Raw genomic sequence first — 23619 nt, 5'->3', positions numbered from 1 at the left:
GACTTCAGCTGTAAACTCTGCTGACCTCTAGACCAGGCAATTTGGCGGTATTCCTCTGGTGACAGTTGCAAAAATCAGGGCTTTAGATGATCTATAAGCTCTTCACTAGGAAGTACTAATGAGCTCTAGCACAGCCAAGGAAGAACAGAAAGAAGGAATCTCTCTTTAGTCTATAGATGTGTAGTAAACCTGAAGCCTGCCCTTCAGGTCGAAGCTCTGGACAAGTGGGTGGATACTTTTCATAGGAAGATCCAGAGTGTGATTCAGTCTGTGCTGTGCCATGCTTTAGGGGTCGCGGCCTGCCAAGAGCTGGCTCTAGGATTGTTTTAGTCCCATGGGGCCCAGAAACACCAGTTCCCCTGGCCACCAGAGCCAGACAGTCGTGGAGTATGCACTAGTGACTTTAATAGGGCAGTGGACACGCAGGAGTGGGGCATACCCATCAACACTAGCTAACAGGAGCACAGAAATGGGGCCCACGGGCCCCTCAGCCCCTGGAGAGGCCCCCCACCCCACCCCGGCTTCCGTCCCTTCAGCAGACACTTTAGGTTTAGCTGACAAATCTCCTGCACATACGCTCTAGGCACTTGCAAACTGCTGCTTGAACACACAGTCCCAGGGTGTCCAGGTGTGCAGGTGAGCCCTTTAAGAGTGGCATTTCTGTTCCCTACAGCCATTCGAGTCTTCCGGATGCAAGCCGCTTTGACTTTCAAAGTCAGATGTTTGAGGGGCTTGTCTCTCAGGTGAGGTCTCAAGAACTGGGGTCCTGGTGCTGAACATGAGCCCCTTCACTCTTCAGGAAGAAGCTCCATGTGCTCGCTGTGGGTGAACATGAGCCCCTTCACTCTTCAGGAAGAAGCTCCATATGCTTGCTGGGCTTCCAGGTGCGGGCTACCACACCAGCAGTGTGGTTTTTGCAGAGACCATATCTCTGCCTCATCTACCTTCTTCATGTGTGCCTTTTATCCTTTTTTTAATGGAGGAGCTGTTCAGCTAGTTTTCTGCTCTGTTTTCAAGGAAATTGTCCCTTATGCAGCCATGGATTTGCTGTTTCCGTGGGAGCAGGTGAGTTCAGACTCTTCCTACACGGCCATCTTGAAACACATCTTGCACAATTCTACTGCAGACTAGAATGTTATTTTCCATTTAACAGTGATTTAATATTCCTCTACAGTTTTACTTCTCCAATAAACAATAATTTAGGTTAAAAAAAGATAAATTTCTTTGAGTTATTAGCCTTACCAAGATACCTAACTGGACAACATTGCCACCTAGTGGTCCAAACACACCGTGGCCTTCACCTTTGGGGTGGGAGCTGGGGTCTGTGGGGGATGCCTGGGAAGTGCATGTGAATTGTGATGCCAAAATCACACCAAGGGCATAAAACTTGCAGAGCAAGCACAGGCTGACATTCTACTGGAGAACCCCAAACTGCACCAGTTCCACAGAGAAAAATGTACCATAACCATTGAAACAAGCTTTTGACTTGCTTCACTTATTTATTTCCTTTTCTTTGAACTTTTAGGGTCCATTTTTTTCCATCCCTTGTTCACCTACTGCTTAAAAACATTTTCAGTTCTCTCATCTTTACAGAAAGGATGTTACCCTACATCACCATGACCAGGTGAAAATGCAGGAGTCGGGTTGCTAACGGTGCTCAGAAACTCCACAGGGGATCAGCCTGAGCCTTCATAATGATCTAGAATAATCAAGCAAGAGCTTGGCTGTGGTCTACACAAGATGGAACTTTAAGGGACAGAAAACGAGGAAAAGGCCGAGAAGCATGGAGCAGATGCAGCTTCAACTGGGATTCCCAATGTTCTATAGATAAATATTCTTAGCAAACATCCCTCAGGGACTCTCCTTTAGGTAAAGTCAGATACTCAGTGTGTCTGATGATTGAGTAGGAAGGTTATGTAATCCGTTGCTTCTGCAACTAGGCCACCTGTGGCAACCACCATCAGGTTCCCGAAAGGCACAGATGGGCTTGAAGGAACATGCCCAGGATGGGCCATTACCAGGACGCCACTGATGAGTGCTTGCCAAGCCTCATCTCTGACCCTGTGCAGGTAAGACCACCGCAGATGCTGAGAGTACAAAATAGAACAGCCATTAAGTCTGTTTCGGCCCGCTTTTGATGAAATAAGAATAGAAACAAAAAACATTGTGTAGACCTCTACAAAAAGGAACCGTGAGAAAGCTGGAAGAGGTAATTTTCAGAAACCCAAATATGTGCTTCTCCAAAATTTGCATCAGAGGCTGAGTTATGCCCATGCAAATGGATCTTAGCTCAAATTCAAGTTACAAAAATCTGGAACACATCTGCCTTCCCCTATGCAAATCTCCTAGGAAAACAGCCATTGGTTCTTACCTATAATAAAAAGAATCTCCACTGCTATGTCACTGACTGTTGTGCTCCGAGTTGTCGACAGGTCATCATTGCCAATGAAGCAGACGTTGTAAGGAACCGTCACGGCAACATAAAACGTCGCCAGTAGAATAAGCCAGTCCCAGCCGGCTTTGAAAGTGCTAAAATGCAAAAGGATGAATTTGGACTTTTTTGCATCAGAAACTTTATACTCCGGAAATGCTGGTTTGTCTACAAAAACATTCTGTGGATAAAGACAAAAAGGAGAGAAGGGAGAAACACAACATTAGAAATAAGGAACGGGGAGAATTATTTAGAAACACATATCATGGTACTAGATCTTACAAGAGACATTTAGAAGTTGGTAATGCAAAAAAATTAGAGATGTATAAATTAAAACTGGGCAGGGATCTTTGTTATAAGTAACAGGAAAATCAGAGTGTAGTCATCCGTGTTAAAATGTGAGTAATCTAGACTTTTGTTCATTTGAGTAAAAAGGTCATTACCTAAAATGTCATCTGGAAACATCCGAAGTTGCAAGTATAATCCCACATACATTATAAACACCGGATACAGCTAGGTTCCTACTGTCGTGGGGACATTCCATATACTTAGAGTTTTGAGAAGACAGTCATTATGTAAAGAATACCTGAAATTCTTCTAGTAACAGCAAAGGTGCCATTTTTTCCCAGAAAGGATAAAGCTATATGATCAAATTTGATTGTAAATAGCTGTTAACACATCTTTCAAAATACGACCAGACTGTACTGACTACTTGCATTAAGGTTGTTGGTGAAGCTTCCAGTTGGGAACCCAAATCTCACAACCGCAATGGACATGGGTTTATTCTGACACTGGCTCGCCCTTGTTAAGATGGCAAAGTGAAAAACAGTTACTTAACAGTTATTATTCAAGTCATGGGAGGAGAAAAGCAATGTTCACTGTGCAGCTGATTAAACGCAGAATAGCTGGAGTTTTTATAACTGCAAAAGCACTCCACTTTGAAAGCGGTCCAAATTGATGAACAATTCCCTTTACTGCGATGAGACAAAAGGAGGCCCAACAACAGGGTGTGGGGAAATTTGACAGCCTATGGCCAGATACTTGTGCACCTTGTTTTGACCTCAATTAATGAGAATTACAAGCTGGGTAATGGAAACTTAAAATTGAAAGTTATATTGAATGAACAGTTAGAGGTTCTGGAGTGTATGTTACTTGCAGGTTGCAGCCTCTGTTTTTTTTTCTTTCAGGCATTGAGCGAAGAGCAAATTAATATGACATGTTCAGGGATCCCTAAAGTACCTGGGGATTCAAGAAAGGTTGAGAGCAGTCAGGAGCATGAAGTCTTTTGTGGGGACTCTCTGGAGGCCAAACACTCCTGCTCCCTTAATACGAACGCTGCTTCCGTCTTGCGTCTCTCCTTGGCGGGCGTTTATGACACAAGCTTCTACCTCGGTTAATATTCCCACTCCACCCACCCGGGCACTTAACTGAGGGGGATCTGTGTCCCTCCTTCCTGACGGTTCTTTCCTGCCCATCTGCCACTGTGTCTATGCCCCACTCAGCCCCCTGGCTGGGCCTGCCTCCTTCGCTTCATTCTTTGGCTTTTGGAACTAGTTCCAAAGGTAAATTATGCCATAAAATTCAGAGAGGAAGAAGGAAGTAACACCTGCTGGGCTTCTCATCAGAGCTGATGCGGGTGCAGAGAAGAGACTTAGGGGCCGTGAGAGACTTAAGAGTCTCCAAGCTGACAAGCACTTGTGTTTACGATAGAACGGGACAGAGGCCAGTATGATTTTCCCCCCAATATTTGCTATAATAACACATTACCAAAAGCCATGGAAGAATATCTCAGTTTTTATCCAAATGAGTCTTCTTCTATCATGTTATAGAACTGAAATTCTGACTTTGTTTCAGAGAGAAGCTAGCTCCAGGAGTGAAGGCTGTGAAAACTCAAGAAGCAAAATATTTTTTCATTTTAAGTATGTGCATTTTATGAAGTATTAGTGGTGCTGTTGCAAAGGTCAGCAATGTAATGGTTATCTCCAAAAATCAGAAAATAAATCACACCACTTCATTTTTATAGGCTACTCAAAATACATTAAAGCATTTTAAAAGATACTGAGACTCCAATGCATCTCAGCTTAGACTTAAACTTTAAAAGGTTTCTCATTCAAATTCTGCATACATCTTGACACAATCAGGATTGAAAAGAGTGCAAAAAGACATCCTCCTCCCACTACTCTATTTATAAAGTTTTATCAAAAACCTTTTGAATGGAAGAAATTTCTTACAATTGGAAAGTGTGCTTTTAGCAAGTATGGAGAAAAAGGCATATTTATAACCCTGAAATATATGAAGTTTGCCTACAGAATGATACAACCAACTATTCTCAATTTTAGTTATCTATCATTTATTGATTTGGAATCATACTCTTTAGTAGGAATGGTGTTTGAGTTGTTTAACCTCTACCATGCTTAGTCGCTCAGTCATATCTGACTCTCTGTGACCCCATGGACTACAGCCCAACAGGCTCCTCTGTCCATGAGATTCTCCAGGCAAGAATTCTGGAGTGGGTTGCAATGCCTTCCTCCAGGGGATCTTCCCGACCCAGGGATCCTGCATTGCAGGCAGATTCTTTACCAGCTGAGCCACCAGGGAAGCCCAAGAACACTGGAGTGGGTAGCCTACCCCTTCTCCAGTGGATCTTCCTGACCCAGAAATTGAACTCCTGCACTGCAGGCGGAGTCTTTACCAGGGGCCAGGATGCTCTACCTTCCACTAACAAAAATTGGTTGTAGGGCATCACCGTCTTTCTTACGACTGACAACATGCTGACTAAGAGGAGACGCTGCCTGCTGTGTTGCTGTGGAAGTGGCAGAACTGGGGTCGCTGCAGAAAGGATGCGAGCAGTTCCGTCTCAATCGTCTATGCTACCCACAGGCAAAAACTGGGCCGGCAGGACTTCCCTGCCGACCCAGCGGTTAAGACTCCGCGCTTCCACAAGAGCGGTCCCAGGGTTCGATCCCTGCTCGGGGAACTAAGATCCCACACGCCGCAGGGAGTGCGGGCACGCTCAGTCGTTCCCGACTCTTTGAGGATGTATTATTAAATCACAGCGTTTCAGGCCAAAACCTCATCAAGGCTAACTATTCCATAAACTATTTCTGCAACATGTCTTTGAAATCAACTTCTGAATGAACAAAGGGATGGGAAAATGTCTCTACAGTGATCATGCTGAGGGACTGCAGGGTAGCATATGCCTTCCGTGACGACCAGCCCAGAGCCCCCTCTGTCATATTTGGGCGTCTCAGCACTGTCCTTTCCAGCTCTCAAGCCTGCCGTGGGATCTTTTGAGTTGAAGGCACTTGCATCATCCCAGTGTCACTGAATAGAGTAGCCAGTCAAGGAAACCAGAAATTAAAAGCTGTTTCCAAAGTTGGAGCCAGGACTGAAGGGCATTACTTATATTGCGATTCTCAGAGCTTGCTAACGGCCGGATGAGCTAATTTGTTCCGAGTTGAATCACATATTCTTATTGCCCAGAACTGTATCAGAGGAGAGGTGGGGTAGGGCAGAAGCACTGTGGCTGCGTCAGGGGACTCATGGTTGGGTCCCACCTCTGCTGGTTCTGCTTCTGATGTTTCAACTAAGTTGTTCTTTTCCATCATTGAAATGGAACTAACAAAAATCACACCTAGTACTGGCTTGCTGTAAGAATCAAATAATATCATAATAGCAAAGGGGATTTGTAAATAGCAAAGACCTACAAAAATATTAAGAAATCTTTTTTTTTTGGTCACTTGAATGTTAATATATTCAGAATTTCCCAAAGACTGATTGTCTAGCCAATAAACTGGATGGTTGTTTCCCCTTCTCTAGTCTCTCTGCCATTTTTTAGTATTCTGGCTCTGTTCTCCTTGAAATAAGATGGTGAACAGGGCTCATCCTGCCTCCACATTTCTGTTTCAGAAATACGGTACCACTTGTACTGTCAGAGTCTCCGTGTTGATTAGACATCCTTCATTACCATGTAGTATTTTAATGCTCCATCCTGATGTGTGTAATTCTTAAATAAATACAATTTAGCAAATTAGCCAAGTAGTGGGAGTTATGATTTTTTAAATAAGATTTTTAAGTGCTGTTCTGTACTTTGTTGAATCAGAAGGGGAAAAACAGCATGTTCTGTGAATGCATTTTTAAGCCCACTAAGACTTGGTACATTTAAATGACTCTGGACTAAAGGCTAGTAGAGTGTCTTCTTTCAGCATTACAGAATCTCAGGCTAATATTTGTTTAGGTGCTTTGCTGCTGGTTTGCATAGAATAAAGGCCAGGTGTGGTTACATTTGTTTCTTCCTAGAACTTCTATCATCACTAAGGCTGACTTGGTAAATGGAAGCAGGTGTAACAAGGAACCAGGAGAAGGATTCATGATCTAGCGGTGAGCCCTGTCTCCTGGATTCTCGGGAAATCAATGTGACATACAGGTTTCCCTGGAGGATCTTTACATTCAGCCAAGACAAACTAAATGGAACTTGGCTCTTAAGCAGTACATCCAGATCAACACCAGCGTGGGTGATGGTCCTGGAGCACTAATGGGTGGAAACGGTTTGGCTTCCAGAGAGCATCCCTCTGAGGCAGAGCCGGCTCTGCAGCCCTTGCATGTCGGATGGCACTCCACCCCGGACTCTCTGTTCATGAAACTCAGACAAGAGGATACTTTGTGCGTCCCATGAAGACTGTTTTAGCACACTGTTTGCACATCAGATTAGATAGTTTTGAGTTCTCCATGTAAAATGAGATGCCAAAGAAGCTCCTGTGTCCCTAACTCCCAGAACCTAAGCACTTGAGGTCAATTCCAAACTAGCTCTGGTTGTTTCACATGATTTTTCTAAAGTCACTGGCAAGTCAGATGCTGAATCTTGATGTCTGACCCCCATAGTCAGACATATCCCCAAAGTTGTATGTTCTGGAGATTTCACCATGTAGATTAATGACATTACCATGATTTGAAAAATCACCTTTGAGTATCTACAAGCACGCAGGTATAGTTCTGGATTTCTAGTGAAGTCTCTTCGTCCTAGGAACCTATGATGAAATTAACTGGCAAATCCTGAGGGATGTGGGCCACTTAAAACTCTGTGGAGTCACCTTTTATAAGCACAGTTATTTGCTGTGGCTGTGGCCAGATGACCACTAGGTTTCAGAAAGTAGCCCTACTATGATTTACTAAAAGTTAACTTAAAAAAAAAAAAACTATAACGTATATGGCATGTCATTTCAAATCCAGTGTTCTTAGGTGTGAAATTCCCAATTCTGTGTTGCATAAAATGTAAATTTCTAAATGGAGTAATGACTGATTTGTTCATGGTTCCCTTGGATGAAAGCATTCAGTGAAATTAGATAAAGTGCAAAACAGATGGAATGAAAATTAAATTTGAGAAATTTTAACCAACAAACGACGAATGTGTAATATAACTTGTTCATAAATGCAACCAGTCTCATTTGCAGTCTCTCTAGTACCATATTGTACTGACTGAAATAATATTCTAGGCTGGTGATAACACTATGATTAATCACATTTATTATGGAAATGCCTTGTGACTGCTGGCCTTTCCCATTTGTTCTTTATAGGAAAGTGCAAGTCAAAGTGGAAAAAAATCTAGGAAAGTCAATAAATGAGTAATTGGAGCCTCTCTTTAGTGAATCAAACATTGCCGCCGAGGGAAAATCTCGCATTCGCTGTGTACACACACACTACCTACATTGTTTATTTTCAATTTGTTCTTTTCTCTTCTTTGCAGGTGGCCAGAGATGTGATAAAGGACGGCTCTGCTTCGTCTCCTGGCTGAATCAAAGTGGGTTCCAGCTCTTGATCGTCCTTTGGCTTTGTCTGGAGGAAATAAAACGCATTAAGCACCAATGAATGTATCATTTGACCCCAAGAATGCCATTTTGGCAGTTCCTTCTCAAGAGGACACAGTACATGTTTTTCAACACCCCAAATTATCTGCTGACTCCTAATGACATTTAATTTTAGTTCTTTACAATTTATATATTTTTATCTTCATGCTAACATCATTTTTTCAATGAAAGTAAAACATACAAGAGCACAAAGAAACTTTCAAATAGTTCAGGAAAGCATTAAAGAGTCTTACTCCTTCCTTCCTGCTGTTTCACACTGATATCCCTAATTTGACTCTCAACTTTTTTTTTCTCATTTTTTTTCCCAGAAAAATATCCAATATGTGTGCTATATCCACATTCCTACTTATTCTTTGCATAAATGGAAGTTTACAATAAAACTATTTACATATTACTTTTCCACATCAAAATCATGTAAATCATTTCTAATGTGCACATTAGAGTTTGTCATTCTTTTCTAGAGCTAAAAGCGTGCCGTGTTAAAGATATAGTCTTATTTTCTTTACTATTTCCCTGTCATGAACATGTAGATTTATCCAGCATTAAAAAAAAATCTGTGTAGATAATCTGCAAAGAAAATTCTTATATGCATAGGACTGTGCATTGATGTGCCAAGGCATTCAGTAAATAAATTACTGACAGTGGCCCTGCAGACTTTACATTTCGGTATACATATTCTAAGTTAATTTCAGAAACTTACATTCCCAGAAGCGGTGAGTGGATGTGTCTGCTTCACCACACACATCAAAATTATGAACTATATAAAATAAGTGTTGCCTGATATTTTGATAGCTGAAAAATGCCATAAAATTGTTTGGACTTGCATTTTTAAAATGACGAATGTGAATAAGTTTCAGGTGAATATTTATTGTCCATTTGCATTTATTTTTATGAAGTCTCTTCACATTATTTTTGCCAATTTTGAAATTAACTTGGTACTTTTCTATCTATTTTTAAGAGCTTTTGTATCTTAGTCACCATTTTCTTGTCACATATGCTGCTGACAATGCTCCCATTTTGTTATTTGACCTTGGATTTTCTTTATGCAGTATAAAAATTTCACAATTTTATGTTGTCAGGCTTATCAATATATGAATTTGTGGTGTCTAGGCTTTATGTCCTGCACAGTCAAACTGTCTTCACTCAAAAATTAAAAAAGGAAACAAAAATTATTAAAAAATTTATGCCTGCTTTCTTCCAACATGTTTGTGTCTTTTTAAAAATTTTTAACATTTAAATCTTTAATTCAATTGGAGTCTATTTTAGTAAAATTAGGTAAGTATCTAGCTATTTTATTTTCTTTCCAAAGGTCTACTGCTCAAGAGAAATAAAAAGTTGATTGTACGACTTAAAGAAACATTTAGTCTTTATTTGGTCAGTTGGTGAACATTCAATTTCATGCTATATAAATTGCATATATATGACAATAATTGTCATAGCTATGGTTTTTCCAGTAGTCATGTAAGGATGTGAGAGTTGACCCATAAAGAAAGCTGAACGCCGAAGGATTGATGCTTTTGAACTGTGGTGTTGGAGCAGACTCTTGAGAGTTCCTTGGACTGCAAGGAGATCCAACCAGTCCATCCGAAAGGAAATCAGTCGTGAATATTCATTGGAAGGACTGATGTTGAAGCTGAAGCTCCAATACTTTGACCACCTGATGTGAAGAACTGACTCATTGGAAAAGGCCCTGATGCTGGGAAAGATTGAGGGCAGGAGGAGAAGGTGATGACAGAGAACGAAATGGTTGGATGGCATCACCGACTCGATGGACATGAGTTTGAGTAAACTACAGGGGTTGGCGGTGGACAGGGAGGCCTGGTGTGCTGCAGCCCATGGGGTCGCGAAGAGTCGGGGAGGCCTGGGGTGCTGCAGCCCATGGGGTTGCAAAGAGTCGGACTCTGTGACTGACCTGAACTGAGAATAATTGCAAAATGTAAAAATTGAAAACTTGTTTTTCTAAGCTTTATCATCAAATCTCTGTAGTGCTTGGAAGGCTGTCTGATTCCTCTTCATAAAACTTATTTGGGAAAAAAAATGTCTTGGTTTCATTGCTGCACTGAGGAAGTCCCCTAACTCTTATTGATGGCCCGCGTGCCAGGCTTGTACTAGATCCTCGGTATAAATAAATTACAATTAATTCTCATCCTCAGTGAGATAAGCATTATTACCCTCCATTCACAGAGGAGAGTACTGAAAGCCTGATAGTGACCACGTGGCCACTCAGGGAAAGAGCCAGTCTGTGAAGCCAGATTGGTCTAAAGTCTCTACTTCCACACGCAGCCAGGGTCCGTTAATGAATTAAATCCATATTCAGAGGCTGCTTGGTGTGAAGTGGCCCACAGAGGAATGTGTGTCATGGTCACAGCCCATCTGACTCTGATCTCTAGGTGTTTCAAGGCCTTTAATGACCTCCCATTCTCAGGCCACACTGGGATGCTTTCAATGACTGGAAAATAAGATGTTTTATTCATTGCAAAAGTCTAATCTGATGTTACATGTGTTTTCATTGCTCATTTTTTGCTTCAAACTTTGAAGGAATATTAAAATGAAATGATGTATTACTATAGACACGAGTCAATAAAAACAGACTAACAAAACACGATGCAGAAGATCAAAAGGGGTCCTGTTCTTTTCAAAATGCCGGTGAACAGAGCCCACTTCATTGTTCTACTGAAAGTTAAGATTGTGTCTTCATGTGTTCATTTTTTTTGATCTTCATAGAACTCTCATAAACTGCTTCTGAAAATGTAATTATTAATTCATCAGGGTGTAACTTTAAATATACTTAAATTGGACACCTGCCCGAGTTTCCCGATAGTATCTACAGGAACGTGCTCAGGAATGCAGTGGGCTGCTTGGTCGGCATCACGCCGCCAGCGCGGTTACAACGCTAACTCCACAGTGGACCAGATTAGAGATCTGTGACAGTCAACAAACCAAATCCCATCTCCGTGGAGACATTTAATTATTGGTGAGATTTTCCAAACCAAAAAAAAGCAATTTTATAGTCCTAAAAAAGAACCCCTCAAAGGGAAATGTCAAAGAAATATGTCTTGGTGTTGGCTCTAAGCAGAAGAAAGAAAAAAGGTTTCCTTGAAAAGTTTTGTTCACATAGTTTCTTCAAGACTGGGATTGAAAAATCATTCCATTTAGGTGATCTAGAATCTCCAAGCAAAGGATTGAACTTAAAATGATTCTGGGTTGGTAGCTTCTGAATGAAAAAACATCATAAATAGAGTAGGAAACAACTTATTAAAAAATATATATATGTGTGTGTGTGTGTGTGTGTGTGTGTGTGAAATCACTTTAGCTGTGTCCAACTCTTTGCGACCCTATGGACTGTAGCCTGTCCATGGGATTCTCCAGGCAAGAAAACTGGAGTGGGCTGCCATGACCTTCTCCAGGGGATCTTCCCAACCCTGGGATTGAACCTGCATCTCTTGTCTCCTGCATTGGCAGGCAGGTTCTTTACCACTAGCACCATCTAGGAAGCTCTCTCTCTCTCTCTCTCTATATATATAGTGGGAATAGCTCCCCACTCCAGTATTCTTACCTGGAGAATTCCATGGATAGAGGAACCCAGCAGGCTACAGTCCGTGGGATATCAAAGAGTGGGACATGACTGAATGACTAACACTTTCAGTTTTACTTCATACACACAAAACAGTCATGACAGCAATATTCATAATTTTCATATACATACAAACGCATAAAATAACATATGAAATATACACGTGTGTTTGTGTGTATAACTAGAAATAAGCCAAATGTCCATAAACAGAAAAATGCATAAATGTTGATACAGTCACGACATAGGATGTTAAAATTCAACTAAACTAGACTTTGGATAAATAGAAAATGAAGGAAATAGCGCCTACCCGTTAGTACAGAAGTATCTCAAAATCGTAATGTCAGGTACAAAAGCAGTAAGCAGATGGGCACTGACAACGCGGCAACGTTTTTATAAAATTCACAAACATGTACAGTCGCTTCCCAGGTGGAGCTAGTGGTGAAGAATCTGCCCGCCGATGTAGGAGACGCGTGAGACCCAGGTTCAGTCGCAGGGTCGGGGAGGTCCCCGGAGTAGGAGATGGCGCAGCGCTGGAGTGTTCTTGGAAATAGTCAAAAAATGTGGCAAGTTGTTTGGAGCTGGATTTTTAAAATGCTGAATGTGAACAAGCTTCAGGTGTATATTTATTGTCCACTTGCATTTATTTTTATGAAGCCTCTTCACATTATCTGTGCCAATTTTGAAATTAACTTGGCTCTTTTCTATTTTTAAGAGCTTTTGTGTCTTAGTCACCATTTCCTCGTCACATATGCTGCTGACGTTGCTTCCATTTTGTTGCTTGACCTTGGATTTTATTTATGCAGCATAAACATTTCACAATTTTATGCTGTCAGGCTTATCAATATATTAATTTTGGTGTTTAGACTTTATGTCCTGCATTGTCAAACTTTCTTCGGAAAATTCTGGAAATCCTGGGAAATTCCACATGCAGAGGAGCCTGGAGGGCTACAGTCCATGGGGCCCCAAAAAGCCAGGCATGACTGAGTGACGGAGCAGACACATATAAAAGGAAGTAACATATCATCCGGAGAAGGCAATGGCACCCCACTCCAGTACTCTCGCCTGGAAAACCCCATGGACGGAGGAGCCTGGTGGGCTGCAGTCCATGGGGTCACTTAGAGTCAGACACGACTGAGCGACTTCACTTTCACTTTTCACTTTCATGCATTGGAGAAGGAAATGGCAACCCACTCCAGTGTTCTTGCCTGGAGAATCCCAGGGACAGGGGAGTCTGATGGGCTGCCGTCTATGGGGTCGCACAGAGTTGGACACGACTGAAGCGACTTAGCAGCAGCAGCAACATATCATCTAGGGGGAAAAATGTGTATACTACAAATCTACCCATAGTGATATGAATCGAGCAAACTGCAAAGAGGTTGGAAAACAAAATCTTTAGCTGGGTCCCTATGGCTTACTAAATGGAATTAGTAAAATTCTATTTTGTAAACTGGATTTGGAGTGTATAGGTTTTTAAAATAATATTTTAAAATTATATAATGTATACATTTTGAATGTAAAAATATCTCACAACAAAAGACTAAAGTAGTGATGGACCCTTAACAGTGAGATCTGAGCAGATTCTTCCACTGGGGCGGGATTGGGGGTGACCCATCAGCTGCTCAAGACGAATGAGGGTTAAAATCCGAAGGCGGAAGAGTGGTTAATAAGATGGGGGAGCAGAGGGCAGAGCATCCCTGAGAGCAAGTAAAGCAGAGAGTCTTGGCCAGAAAGGAGCTTACTGACTGGGAAAAACTCAAAGAAGTTCTGGAGGGTTGAGATACGGAGAATGGGAAGAACAGGAGAAAAAGCGGAAGAACCGGAAGGCAGGCAGAAGCTCACTGTGCTTGTCCTCACACCTAGTCAGCCACACAGAGTGCAGACAAAACTGGGGTACAGTCTCTGGCCAGGCAGCCATGTGCCCCGCGAGTCACAGCTGAACGTGCAAGAGTCTCTCAGACACAGAATAAGCCTGTGTGGTCACTCTCATAGCTATGACTCTGCAAGAGAAGACCAGGTCAGAGTAAACTAGCAGGGCACACAAAGGAAGAGTTACAGAGGCAGAAGGCAAAGGTGGGGAAACCCCGGACAGTCCAGCGGTGAGGACTCGGCACTTCCACTGCTGTGGGCCCAGCTTCAATCCCCAGCTGGGGAGTTAAGATCACACACACACACACGTTCAGAAAACGTATGATCAATAACAGCAAAGGAAGTAAAAGAATCAAACCCTTTTGGCAGTTGCGTTCCAGGGAAAAATAGAGACGACACCAACAGTGTTAAGAGTTTTAAAAGGACCATAAATTTAGAAGACTTTTAAAATGAGATTCTTTTGTGTAAAAATCCATCAAATAGATTTCTAGATTAAATGGAAACTTTGGGGTGGGTAGTTAATTACCAAAATTTGTCCCCGAAGTGGTAAAAACCTTGCCTCGACCGACAACTGTGGAACAAGTAGATAAAGTGGCCTCTCCTCCATACTGCTTATCACTCCTGCTAACCAGGTGGCATTAAAGGCCAATGTCATCAAGCCCAAAAGGAATACAAAATTCTTTTAAAGCTTCAGAGAACAAAGAAGTCTGAGAATTTCTGAATTCAATCTACAAGCCCAGAAAACTGTGATACCAAAACTAGATGAGTATAATACAAAAAGACAACCATATACCACATTGAATACACATGCAAAATCCTAAACAGCACATCAGTAAACTGAATACAGAAGTGTATTAAGAGAAAACATACCTTGCTTATTTGGGATTCATGCCAAAGAAGGTTTCAATTTAGGAAATCATTATATAATTTAGTGGATTTATAAAGAAGAAAATCCATGTTAATATCTCAGTAAATGTTTTTTTAAACATAACTCAATATATCAAAAAAAAAAAAAAATCTGCAAACAATAAATGCTGGAGAGGGTGTGGAGAAAAGGAACCCTCTTGCCCTGTTGGTGGGAATGTAAATTGATACAGTACTATGGAGAGCAATATAGAGGTTCCTTAAAAAACTAAAGCTAGGAGGTGATATATGTGAAATTGTGGCTGATTTTCATTGTCCTACAGCAGAAATGGGGCTTCCCAGGTGGCCTAGAGGTAAAGAACCCTCCTGCCAATGAAGGAGACCTAAGAGGCGTGGCTTCAGTCCCTGGGTCGGGAAGATCCCCTGGAGGAGGACATGGCAACGCACTCCGGTGTTCTTGCCTGGAGAGCCCCATGGACAGAGGAGCCCGGGGGCTACGTGGGGCTGCAGAGAGTCAGACACGACTGAAGCGACTTAGCACACACGCACGGCAGAAACCAACATGACGCTGTAATTTTCCTCCCATTAAAAAAAATCAAAATAACCCAATTTATGTGAAAAAAAAAAAATTAAAACTAGAACTACTAAATGACCCAGCCATCCCACTCCTGGGCATATACCCTGGGAAAGCCATAACTGAAGAAGATGCATTCACCCCAGTGTTCACTGCAGCACTGTTTACAGTAGCCAGGGCGTGGAGCCAGCACAGCTGTCCATCGGCAGATGAACGGAAAGAAGATACGGTGCGCATTTATAGTGGGCGTCACTAGACCACGCTCCACCATAGGAAGAGGAACAGAACTGACGTGAATATGCTTCCTTTTTAAAAATAAACTGTAATAAGCAAGCAATAGAAGAAAGGAATCTTTAGCTTGATAGAAAATATCAGTCAGTAATCAAGGGAAAACTCATTTAATGAGATGACATTAGAAACGTCACAGTTTTTGCAATTTATTTTTATTTTGGAGAGGAGGGAAGACAGAATTTCCCCTCCAAAATGGAAAATGAAGTCAAGGTAAACCCATTATGGGAAGTGTTGAAAATACAGAAAATTAAAAAAGATGCCTGGTTGTTTTCAGTATCAGTGATTTCATGCATTTCTTTCCAAATTTTTTCTGCATTTTTGTACTAACTCAATTGTAATCACACAACATATACACAATTATTCCTTGAATATTAAAAAATGATACATGCATATTTTACAAAATTTAGAAATGTAAACAATATAAGGCAGGCAATGACTCTTTTTCAGAACACCACCTCCCAGCAATAATTTAACATTTTTGGTGAATTTCTTTTTTGATTTTGTTCTAGGCTTTCTTTTTGTTTCTTCACATCACTGACCTCATTTCATGTAACTAATCTTAAATATAATTAACACAAAATAATCACTAACTTATAGGTATGAAGAGGGTCAAAGGACAAAATATCTGCCAAAAGACACAAACTCATAACTTCTACATTCTTAGACTTACAATTTTGGCTCTATTGGTTGGAACACATGTTTAGGTACTTTGTTAGGCGACTTTTGGGGTATGTATTTTATGGTTTTCCATATACTGAACTCTGCAACAGTCTATTGTGACTGTGCTCCTCTAAGAACGTCACACAAGCTGCCGATCTCTGGGCCTATCAGATGGCTGGTGTGCCAAGACAGGGCAGTGAGAGTGTCCAAACCAGATGCAGGCAAAAGGGAAAGTGTTGTCTATAGCACATGTTTTAAAAATACGCAAGGCAACTACATTTGGCCAGCTTCTTATTACTGCTACATGCGGGTAATTTAAAGTAATTTCACTGACAAAACAGTCCTCCTCAACCTCAAATCTTTTAATAATCTTGATTCAAAACAATTGCTGTGGCTATTGCTCAATTTTAATAATACATGTAAGTTTCAAAATGAGCACATTTATATCACAATTACAGGCTGGGAGAAAACATTTCCAAATCACTCATCTAACAAGAAACTCATCTCCAGAATACAAAAAGAACTCCCCAAGCTCAACAATAAGAAAACTTAAGAATCCAGTTAGAAAATGAATAAAACACACGAAAAGGTATTTCACTTAAGATGATACAGAAGGACAAATACTCAGACGGAAAGATTCTCAGCATCACTACTGATTAAGGAGATGTAAACTGCGAGTATAACTAGGTATCGCTGCACACCAGTCAGGAGAGCTGAAGTGAGAAGCAGTGGCAATACCAAATTTTGGTGAGGAAACGGAGCAACTGAGTGTTCCACATACTGCTGATGGAAATGTAAAGTGGTAAACTCACCCTGGAAAGTAGTTTGGCAGTTTCTTGAAGAAAACAAACAAACAAACAAACAAACAACTAACTCTATACATATCCATACAAGCCAGCAGTTATATTCCTGGGCTATTATTCCAGAGAAACGAAAACTCATGTACATACAAAAACCTGTGCACAGTTGCTCACAGCAGCTTTATCTGTAATAACCAAGAAAAGCAAAAACTCAAATGTCTTTAAATCAGTGAATGGTTAAATAAATTGTGGTATATCCATACCATGGAATACTATTCAGGAATAAAAAGGAGCAACTATTATTATATGCATAACTTGGATATATCTACAAGACATCATATTCAGCAAACAATGTTAATCTCAAAAAGTTATATACTACATTATTCCATTTACATAACATTTTCTAAATGTTGGGGAACAGAATAGCAGTAATCAGAGGGTAGGGACTCATATGACTCCATAAGGGTAGCAAGAGGAAGACATATGCAGGGATGAAATGGTTATGTATCTTGATCACAGCAGTGGTCACACAAATATACCCATGTGATGAAATGGCACAGATTTATACCCACGTAATGTCTTAATGCCAATTTCCTAGTTTGGGTATGATACTGTAATTACGTAAGGTAAAACCACTGGAAACAATTGGGATCTTTCTTTCTCTCTACTATCACTGAAAATTCCCATGACTACAACTATTTCAGAATGGGAAGTCAAAGAGAGATTTTCAGGTTACATGTAGATATTGGTTTAGTTTTACTGATATTTAGTCAGTATGGAGGTCTTTTAATTGCTTTCAACATGTGAGAATCTAAGCTGCATGGAAACCAGGGGCTGGTTTTTCATGCTCAACAATACTGGTGGCCCAACAGTCTGTATCAATTTGAGAAGAGAATCCTTCTTCAAAAACACATTACTTCCATCTGAGACAGCCTGAGACCTGGGACCTTTTCTGCTAATGGTTGCACCCAGACAAACCTCTCCTCCTGTATAGCAACAAAATACAGAGAAATTATAAAGGACTAAAAATAACTGAGTGCTTACTCCTTGGAAGGAAAGTTATGACCAACCTAGATAGCATATTCAAAAGCAGAGACATTACTTTGTCAACAAAGGTCCGTCTAGTCAAGGCTATGGTTTTTCCAGTGGTCATGTATGGATGTGAGAGTTGGACTGTGAAGAAAGCTCAGCACTGAAGAATTGATGCTTTTGAACTGTGGTGTTGGAGAAGACTCTTGAGAGTCCCTTGGACTGCAAGGAGGTCCAACCAGTCCTTCCTAAAGGAAATTAGTCCTGGGTGTTCATTGGAAGGACTGTTGCTGAAGCTGAAACTCCAATATTTTGGCCACCTCATGTGAAGAGTTGACTCATTGGAAAAGACTCTGATGCTGGGAGGGATTGGAGGCAGGAGGAGAAGGGGACGACAGAGGATGAGATGGCTGGATGGCATCACCGACTCGATGGACATGAGTTTGGGTGAACTCTGGGAATTGGTGATGGACAGGGAGGCCTGGCGTGCTGCAATTCATGGGGTTGCAAAGAGTCAGACATGACTGAGTGACTGAACTGAACTGAATTGACCGTTGCAGTTAGGGCAAAGTATAGACAACAAGATACAAAAAGACTAAAAAACCCGATTGCTACTTCTGAAGATCAGGGAGCAAACACAAGATGTCCAGAGCAAAAGGAGTCTAATCCCATGGATGGAGGAGCCTGGTAGGCTGCAGTCCATGGGGTCTCTAAGAGTCGGACACGACTGAGCGCCTTCACTTTCACTTTCCACTTTCCTGCATTGGAGAAGGAAATGGCAACCCACTCCAGTGTTCTTGCCTGGAGAATCCCAGGGACGGGGGAGCCTGGTGGGCTGCAGTCCGTGGGGTGGCACAGAGTCGGACACGACTGAAGCAACTCAGCAGCAGCAGCTGTGGGTGCACCAGGCACTCTACACCACCAAAGGGCCGGGCAGACCCCCAAAGCCAGCCCTGCCGCCTGCTGCCTGGCACACCCCCCCTCCCCTCCAAGGCAAGAACTGGCTCATCCCTGCCCCTCCTCCACCGTGGGGAGCGAGCAGGGGCCCTCCCGCTTGTCCCTGCTCTCCATCCTGCCACAGGGACCCCAAGAGAGCTCTGTCTGAATTTCCTGTCTGGGCTTTCATCATTTTCTGTTCCTTGCGGAAGGCCAAGAACCCTGGTTGGCATCACATTTGTCACGAATTTGATACACTGACCGGATCTTGCCAGAATAATACACATGACTACCATGTGCCAGAAAATTTATAATAAAATATAAAAATTTACACATCTACAAAGCAAATGTGTATATTTTTATATGTCACTCATATATTTCATGAGACACAGATGGTTTATTATTATATTACTAATATTTAAAATAGAGCTTGGCATATGCTAAATATTTAATTTTTTAATGAACAAGATAAGAAAACACTTCCCTGTTATATATTTTGCATGGATTATTTATTTGAATATCTGTTGATTAATGGAAATATGGCTTGATGCTATCCTTATCAAATAATCACTGTCCCCATTACCAATTTCAGCTTTTATCTTTTTTAGTCTATTTTTCAGAGAAATCTTTAGAGACTGCTGCTGCTAAGTCGCTTCAGTCGTGTCCGACTCCTAGCGACCCCATGGACTGCAGCCCACCAGGCTCCCCCGTCCCTGGGATTCTCCAGGCAAGAACATTGGAGTGGGTTTCCATGTCCTTCTCCAATGCATGAAAGTGAAAAAATAAAGTGAAGTCCCTCCGTCGTGTCCGACTCCTAGCGACCCCATGGACTGCAGCCCACCAGGCCCCTCCATCCATGGGATTTTCCAGGCAAGAGTACTGGAGTGGGGTGCCATTGCCTTCTCCGTCTTTAGAGACTAGAGACTGTATTTTACAGTCTTTTTGTATACATTTATAAAATTTATATTTTATACTACTCGTGATGTAATTATTTTTAGTTTATTTATATTATGAAGCAAACATTTAATTAATATAATATATATACCAAAAAGCAAAACAAATCAGACATGTGTTTGTTGCTTGTTTTTTGGTTGGTACTGATCTTAAATATCTAAATCAGAAAAAAATATTTTATATCTATATAGAAAGACTATATATATGGAAAGATTACATATAGAAAGATTAAATATATAAAAGGTTATATATATATAAAGATAATATATATATAGAAAGATTACCCCAGTGGTTCTGTTTCTCTGTAGAATTCTGTCTCTGACATACGCCCATCACCCAGCTTCAAGGATGAACACATGCATTGTCTTATTTAGTTCCATCTGCTTTACTCATTCAGATTTTAGGGGCCAAATTCAAGGCATCATGTCTGTCTGTATGTCTATATACATGTAGTCATATACATGATTAAAAGTTGTTCAAACAGAATCACAATATCTATCCTATACATATATAGCAATAATATTTCAATATTACTAAATATCAGGTCATTGAGTAACTCTTTCATAGAAGTAACTTTTTTAGATTTTTAATAAACACATTTTATTGAAGTATAGTTGACTTACAATGTCTCAGGGTTAAACATATACATAAATTATTTTTCATATTATTTTCCATTATAGGTTATTACAAGATGTTGACTGTATTTCCCTCTGCTTTTTAATTGGGATCCTTAGATTCCAGGGGTTAGGAATGTAGATGCACATTAAGGGAGGTAGACACGCTGGGTGTGGAACAGGAAAATATCACCAGGTAACATGCAAGGCTAAGGCCCATTTCTACGTGTCCATTCATGAAGTGACTTCTGAAGGATACCTTATTCAATGAGAGAACTCTGCCATTTAAAGAAAATGCAAATTACTAGATAAGTAAACTTGAGTCAAAATAAAAAAATAGTATGCAAAAAGGGACAGCAGAGGGCAATAGGAGAGAGCTAAATTAGAAGACTGGGGTCAACATATATACACACTATATATAAAATAATCAGCAAGGACCTGCTGCATAGCATGGGGAACCACATTCAGTATCTTTTAGTAGCCTGTAATGGAAAAGGCTCTGGGAAAGGATACATATATGTATATGTATGTATCAGTTCAGATCAGTCGCTCAGTCGTGTCCGACTCTTTGCGACCCCATGAATCGCAGCACGCCAGGCCTCCCTGTCCATCACCAACTCCCGGAGTTCACTCAGACTCACGTCCATCGAGTCAGTGATGCCATCCAGCCATCTCATCCTCTGTCGTCCCCTTCTCCTTCTGCCCCCAATCCCTCCCAGCATCAGAGTCTTTTTCAATGAGTCAACTCTTCTCTGAGGTGGCCAAAGTACTGGAGTTTCAGCTTTAGCATCATTCCCTCCAAAGAAATCCCAGGGCTGATCTCCTTCACAATGGACTGGTTGACTCTCCTTGCAGGCCAAGGGACTCTCAAGAGTCTTCTCCAACACCACAGTTCAAAAGCATCAATTCTTCGGCGCTCAGCCTTCTTCACAGTCCAACTCTCACATCCATACATGACCACAGGAAAAACCATAGCATCGACTAGACGAACCTTTGTTGGCAAAGTAATATCTCTGCTTTTGAATATGCTATCTAGGTTGGTCATCACTTTCCTTCCAAGGAGTAAGCGTCTTTTAATTTCATGGCTGCGGTCACCATCGGCAGTGATTTTGGAGCCCCCCAAAATAAAGTCTGACACTGTTTCCACTGTTTCCCCATCTATTTCCCATGAAGTGGTGGGACCGGATGCCATGATCTTCGTTTTCTGAATGTTGAGCTTTAAGCCAATTTTTTCACTCTCCACTTCCACTTTCATCAAGAGGATTTTGAGTTCCTCTTCACTTTCTGCCATAAGGGTGGTGTCATCTGCATATCTGAGGTTACTGATATTTCTCCTGGCAATCTTGAGTCCAGCTTGTGTTTCTTCCAGCTCAGTGTTTCTCATGATGTACTATGCATATAAGTTAAATAAGCATGGTGACAATATACAGCCTTGACATACTCCTTTTCCTATTTGGAACCAGTCTGTTGTTCCATGTCCAGTTCTAACTGTTGCTTCCTGACCTGCATATAGGTTTCTCAAGAGGCAGGTCAGGTGGTCTGGTATTCCCATTTCTTGAAGAATTTTCCACAGTTTATTGTGATCCACACAGTCAAAGGCTTTGGCATAGTCAATAAAGCAGAAATAGATGTTTTTTTGGAACTCTCTTGCTTTTTCCATGATCCAGCGGATGTTGGCAATTTGATCTCTGGTTCCTCTGCCTTTTCTAAAACCAGCTTGAACATCAGGAAGTTCACGGTTCACGTATTGCTGAAGCCTGGCTTGGAGAATTTTGAGCATTACTTTACTAGCGTGTGAGATGAGTGCAATTGTGCAGTAGTTTGAGCATTCTTTGACATTGCCTTTCTTTGGGATTGGAATGAAAACTGACCTTTTCCAGTCTTGTGGCCACTGCTGAGTTTTCCAAATTTGCTGGCAATATTGAGTGCAGCACTTGTGGCCACTGCTGAGTTTTCCAAATTTGCTGGCAATATTGAGTGCAGCACTTACACAGCATCATCTTTCAGGATTTGGAAGAGCTCAACTGGAATTCCATCACCTCCACTAGCTTTGTTCGTAGTGATGCTTTCTAAGGCCCACTTGACTTCACATTCCAGGATGTCTGGCTCTAGATGAGTGATCACACGATCGTGATTATCTGGGTCATGAAGATCTTTTTTGTACAGTTCTTCTATGTATTCTTGCCATCTCTTCTTGATATCTTTTGCTTCTATTAGGTCCATACAATTTCTGTCCTTTATTGAACCCATCTTTGCATGAAATGTTCCCTTGGTATCTCTAATTTTCTTGAAGAGATCTCTAGTCTTTCCCATTCTGTTGTTTTCCTCTATTTCTTTGCATTGATTGCTGAAGAAGGCTTTCTTATCTCTTCTTGCTATTCTTTGGAAGTCTGCATTCAGATGTTTATATCTTTCCATTTCTCCTTTGCTTTTCACTTCTCTTCTTTTCACAGCTATTTGTAAGGCCTCCCCAGACAGCCATTTTGCTTTTTTGCATTTCTTTTCCATGGGGATGGTCTTGATCCCTGTCTCCTGTACAATGTCACAAACCTCATTCCATAGTTCCTCAGGCACTCTATCTATCAGATCTAGGCCCTTAAATCTATTTCTCACTTCCATTGTATAATCATAAGGGATTTGATTTAGGTCATACCTGAATGGTCTAGTGGTTTTCCCTACTTTCTTAAATCTAAGTCTGAATTTGGCAACAAGGTGTTCATGATCTGAGCCACAGTCAGCTTCTCGTCTTGGTTTTGATGACTGTATAGAGCTTCTCCATCTTTGGCTGCAAAGAATATAATCAATCTGATTTCGGTGTTGACCATCTGGTGATGTCCATGTGTAGAGTCTTCTCTTGTGTTGTTGGGAGAGGGTGTTTGTTATGACCAGTACATTTTCTTGGCAAAACTCTATTAGTCTTTGCCCTGCTTCATTCTGTATTCCAAGGCCAAATTTGCCTGTGACTCCAGGTGTTTCTTGACTTTCTACTTTTGCATTCCAGTCCCCTATAATGAAAAGGACATCTTTTATGGGTGTTAGTTCTCAAAGGTCTTGTAGGTCTTCAAAGAACCGTTCACCTTCAGCTTCTTCAGTGTTACTGGTTGGGGCATAGACTTGGATTACTGTGATATTGAATGGTTTGCCTTGGAAACGAACAGAGAT

The 23619-nt window shown here is 41.2% G+C and overlaps 1 protein-coding gene across 1 annotated transcript in view; it reads right to left on the bottom strand.

Moving 5' to 3' along the window:
• Nucleotides 1-23619, bottom strand: part of KCNH8 (potassium voltage-gated channel subfamily H member 8) — a 492242-nt gene that overhangs the window by 211537 nt on the left and 257086 nt on the right. The window contains exons 4-5 of the mRNA XM_061425381.1: nucleotides 8136-8263; nucleotides 2372-2612 (exon numbers count right to left, since the gene is read on the bottom strand). Coding sequence (XP_061281365.1) covers nucleotides 2372-2612; nucleotides 8136-8263 — 369 coding nt within the window. The remainder of the gene's footprint in view (nucleotides 1-2371; nucleotides 2613-8135; nucleotides 8264-23619) is intronic.

Source organism: Bos javanicus, chromosome 1 (genome assembly GCF_032452875.1).
Source record: "Bos javanicus breed banteng chromosome 1, ARS-OSU_banteng_1.0, whole genome shotgun sequence".
NCBI classification, from domain to species: Eukaryota; Metazoa; Chordata; class Mammalia; order Artiodactyla; family Bovidae; genus Bos; species Bos javanicus.
This window is presented reverse-complemented; position numbering and strand designations above follow the sequence as displayed.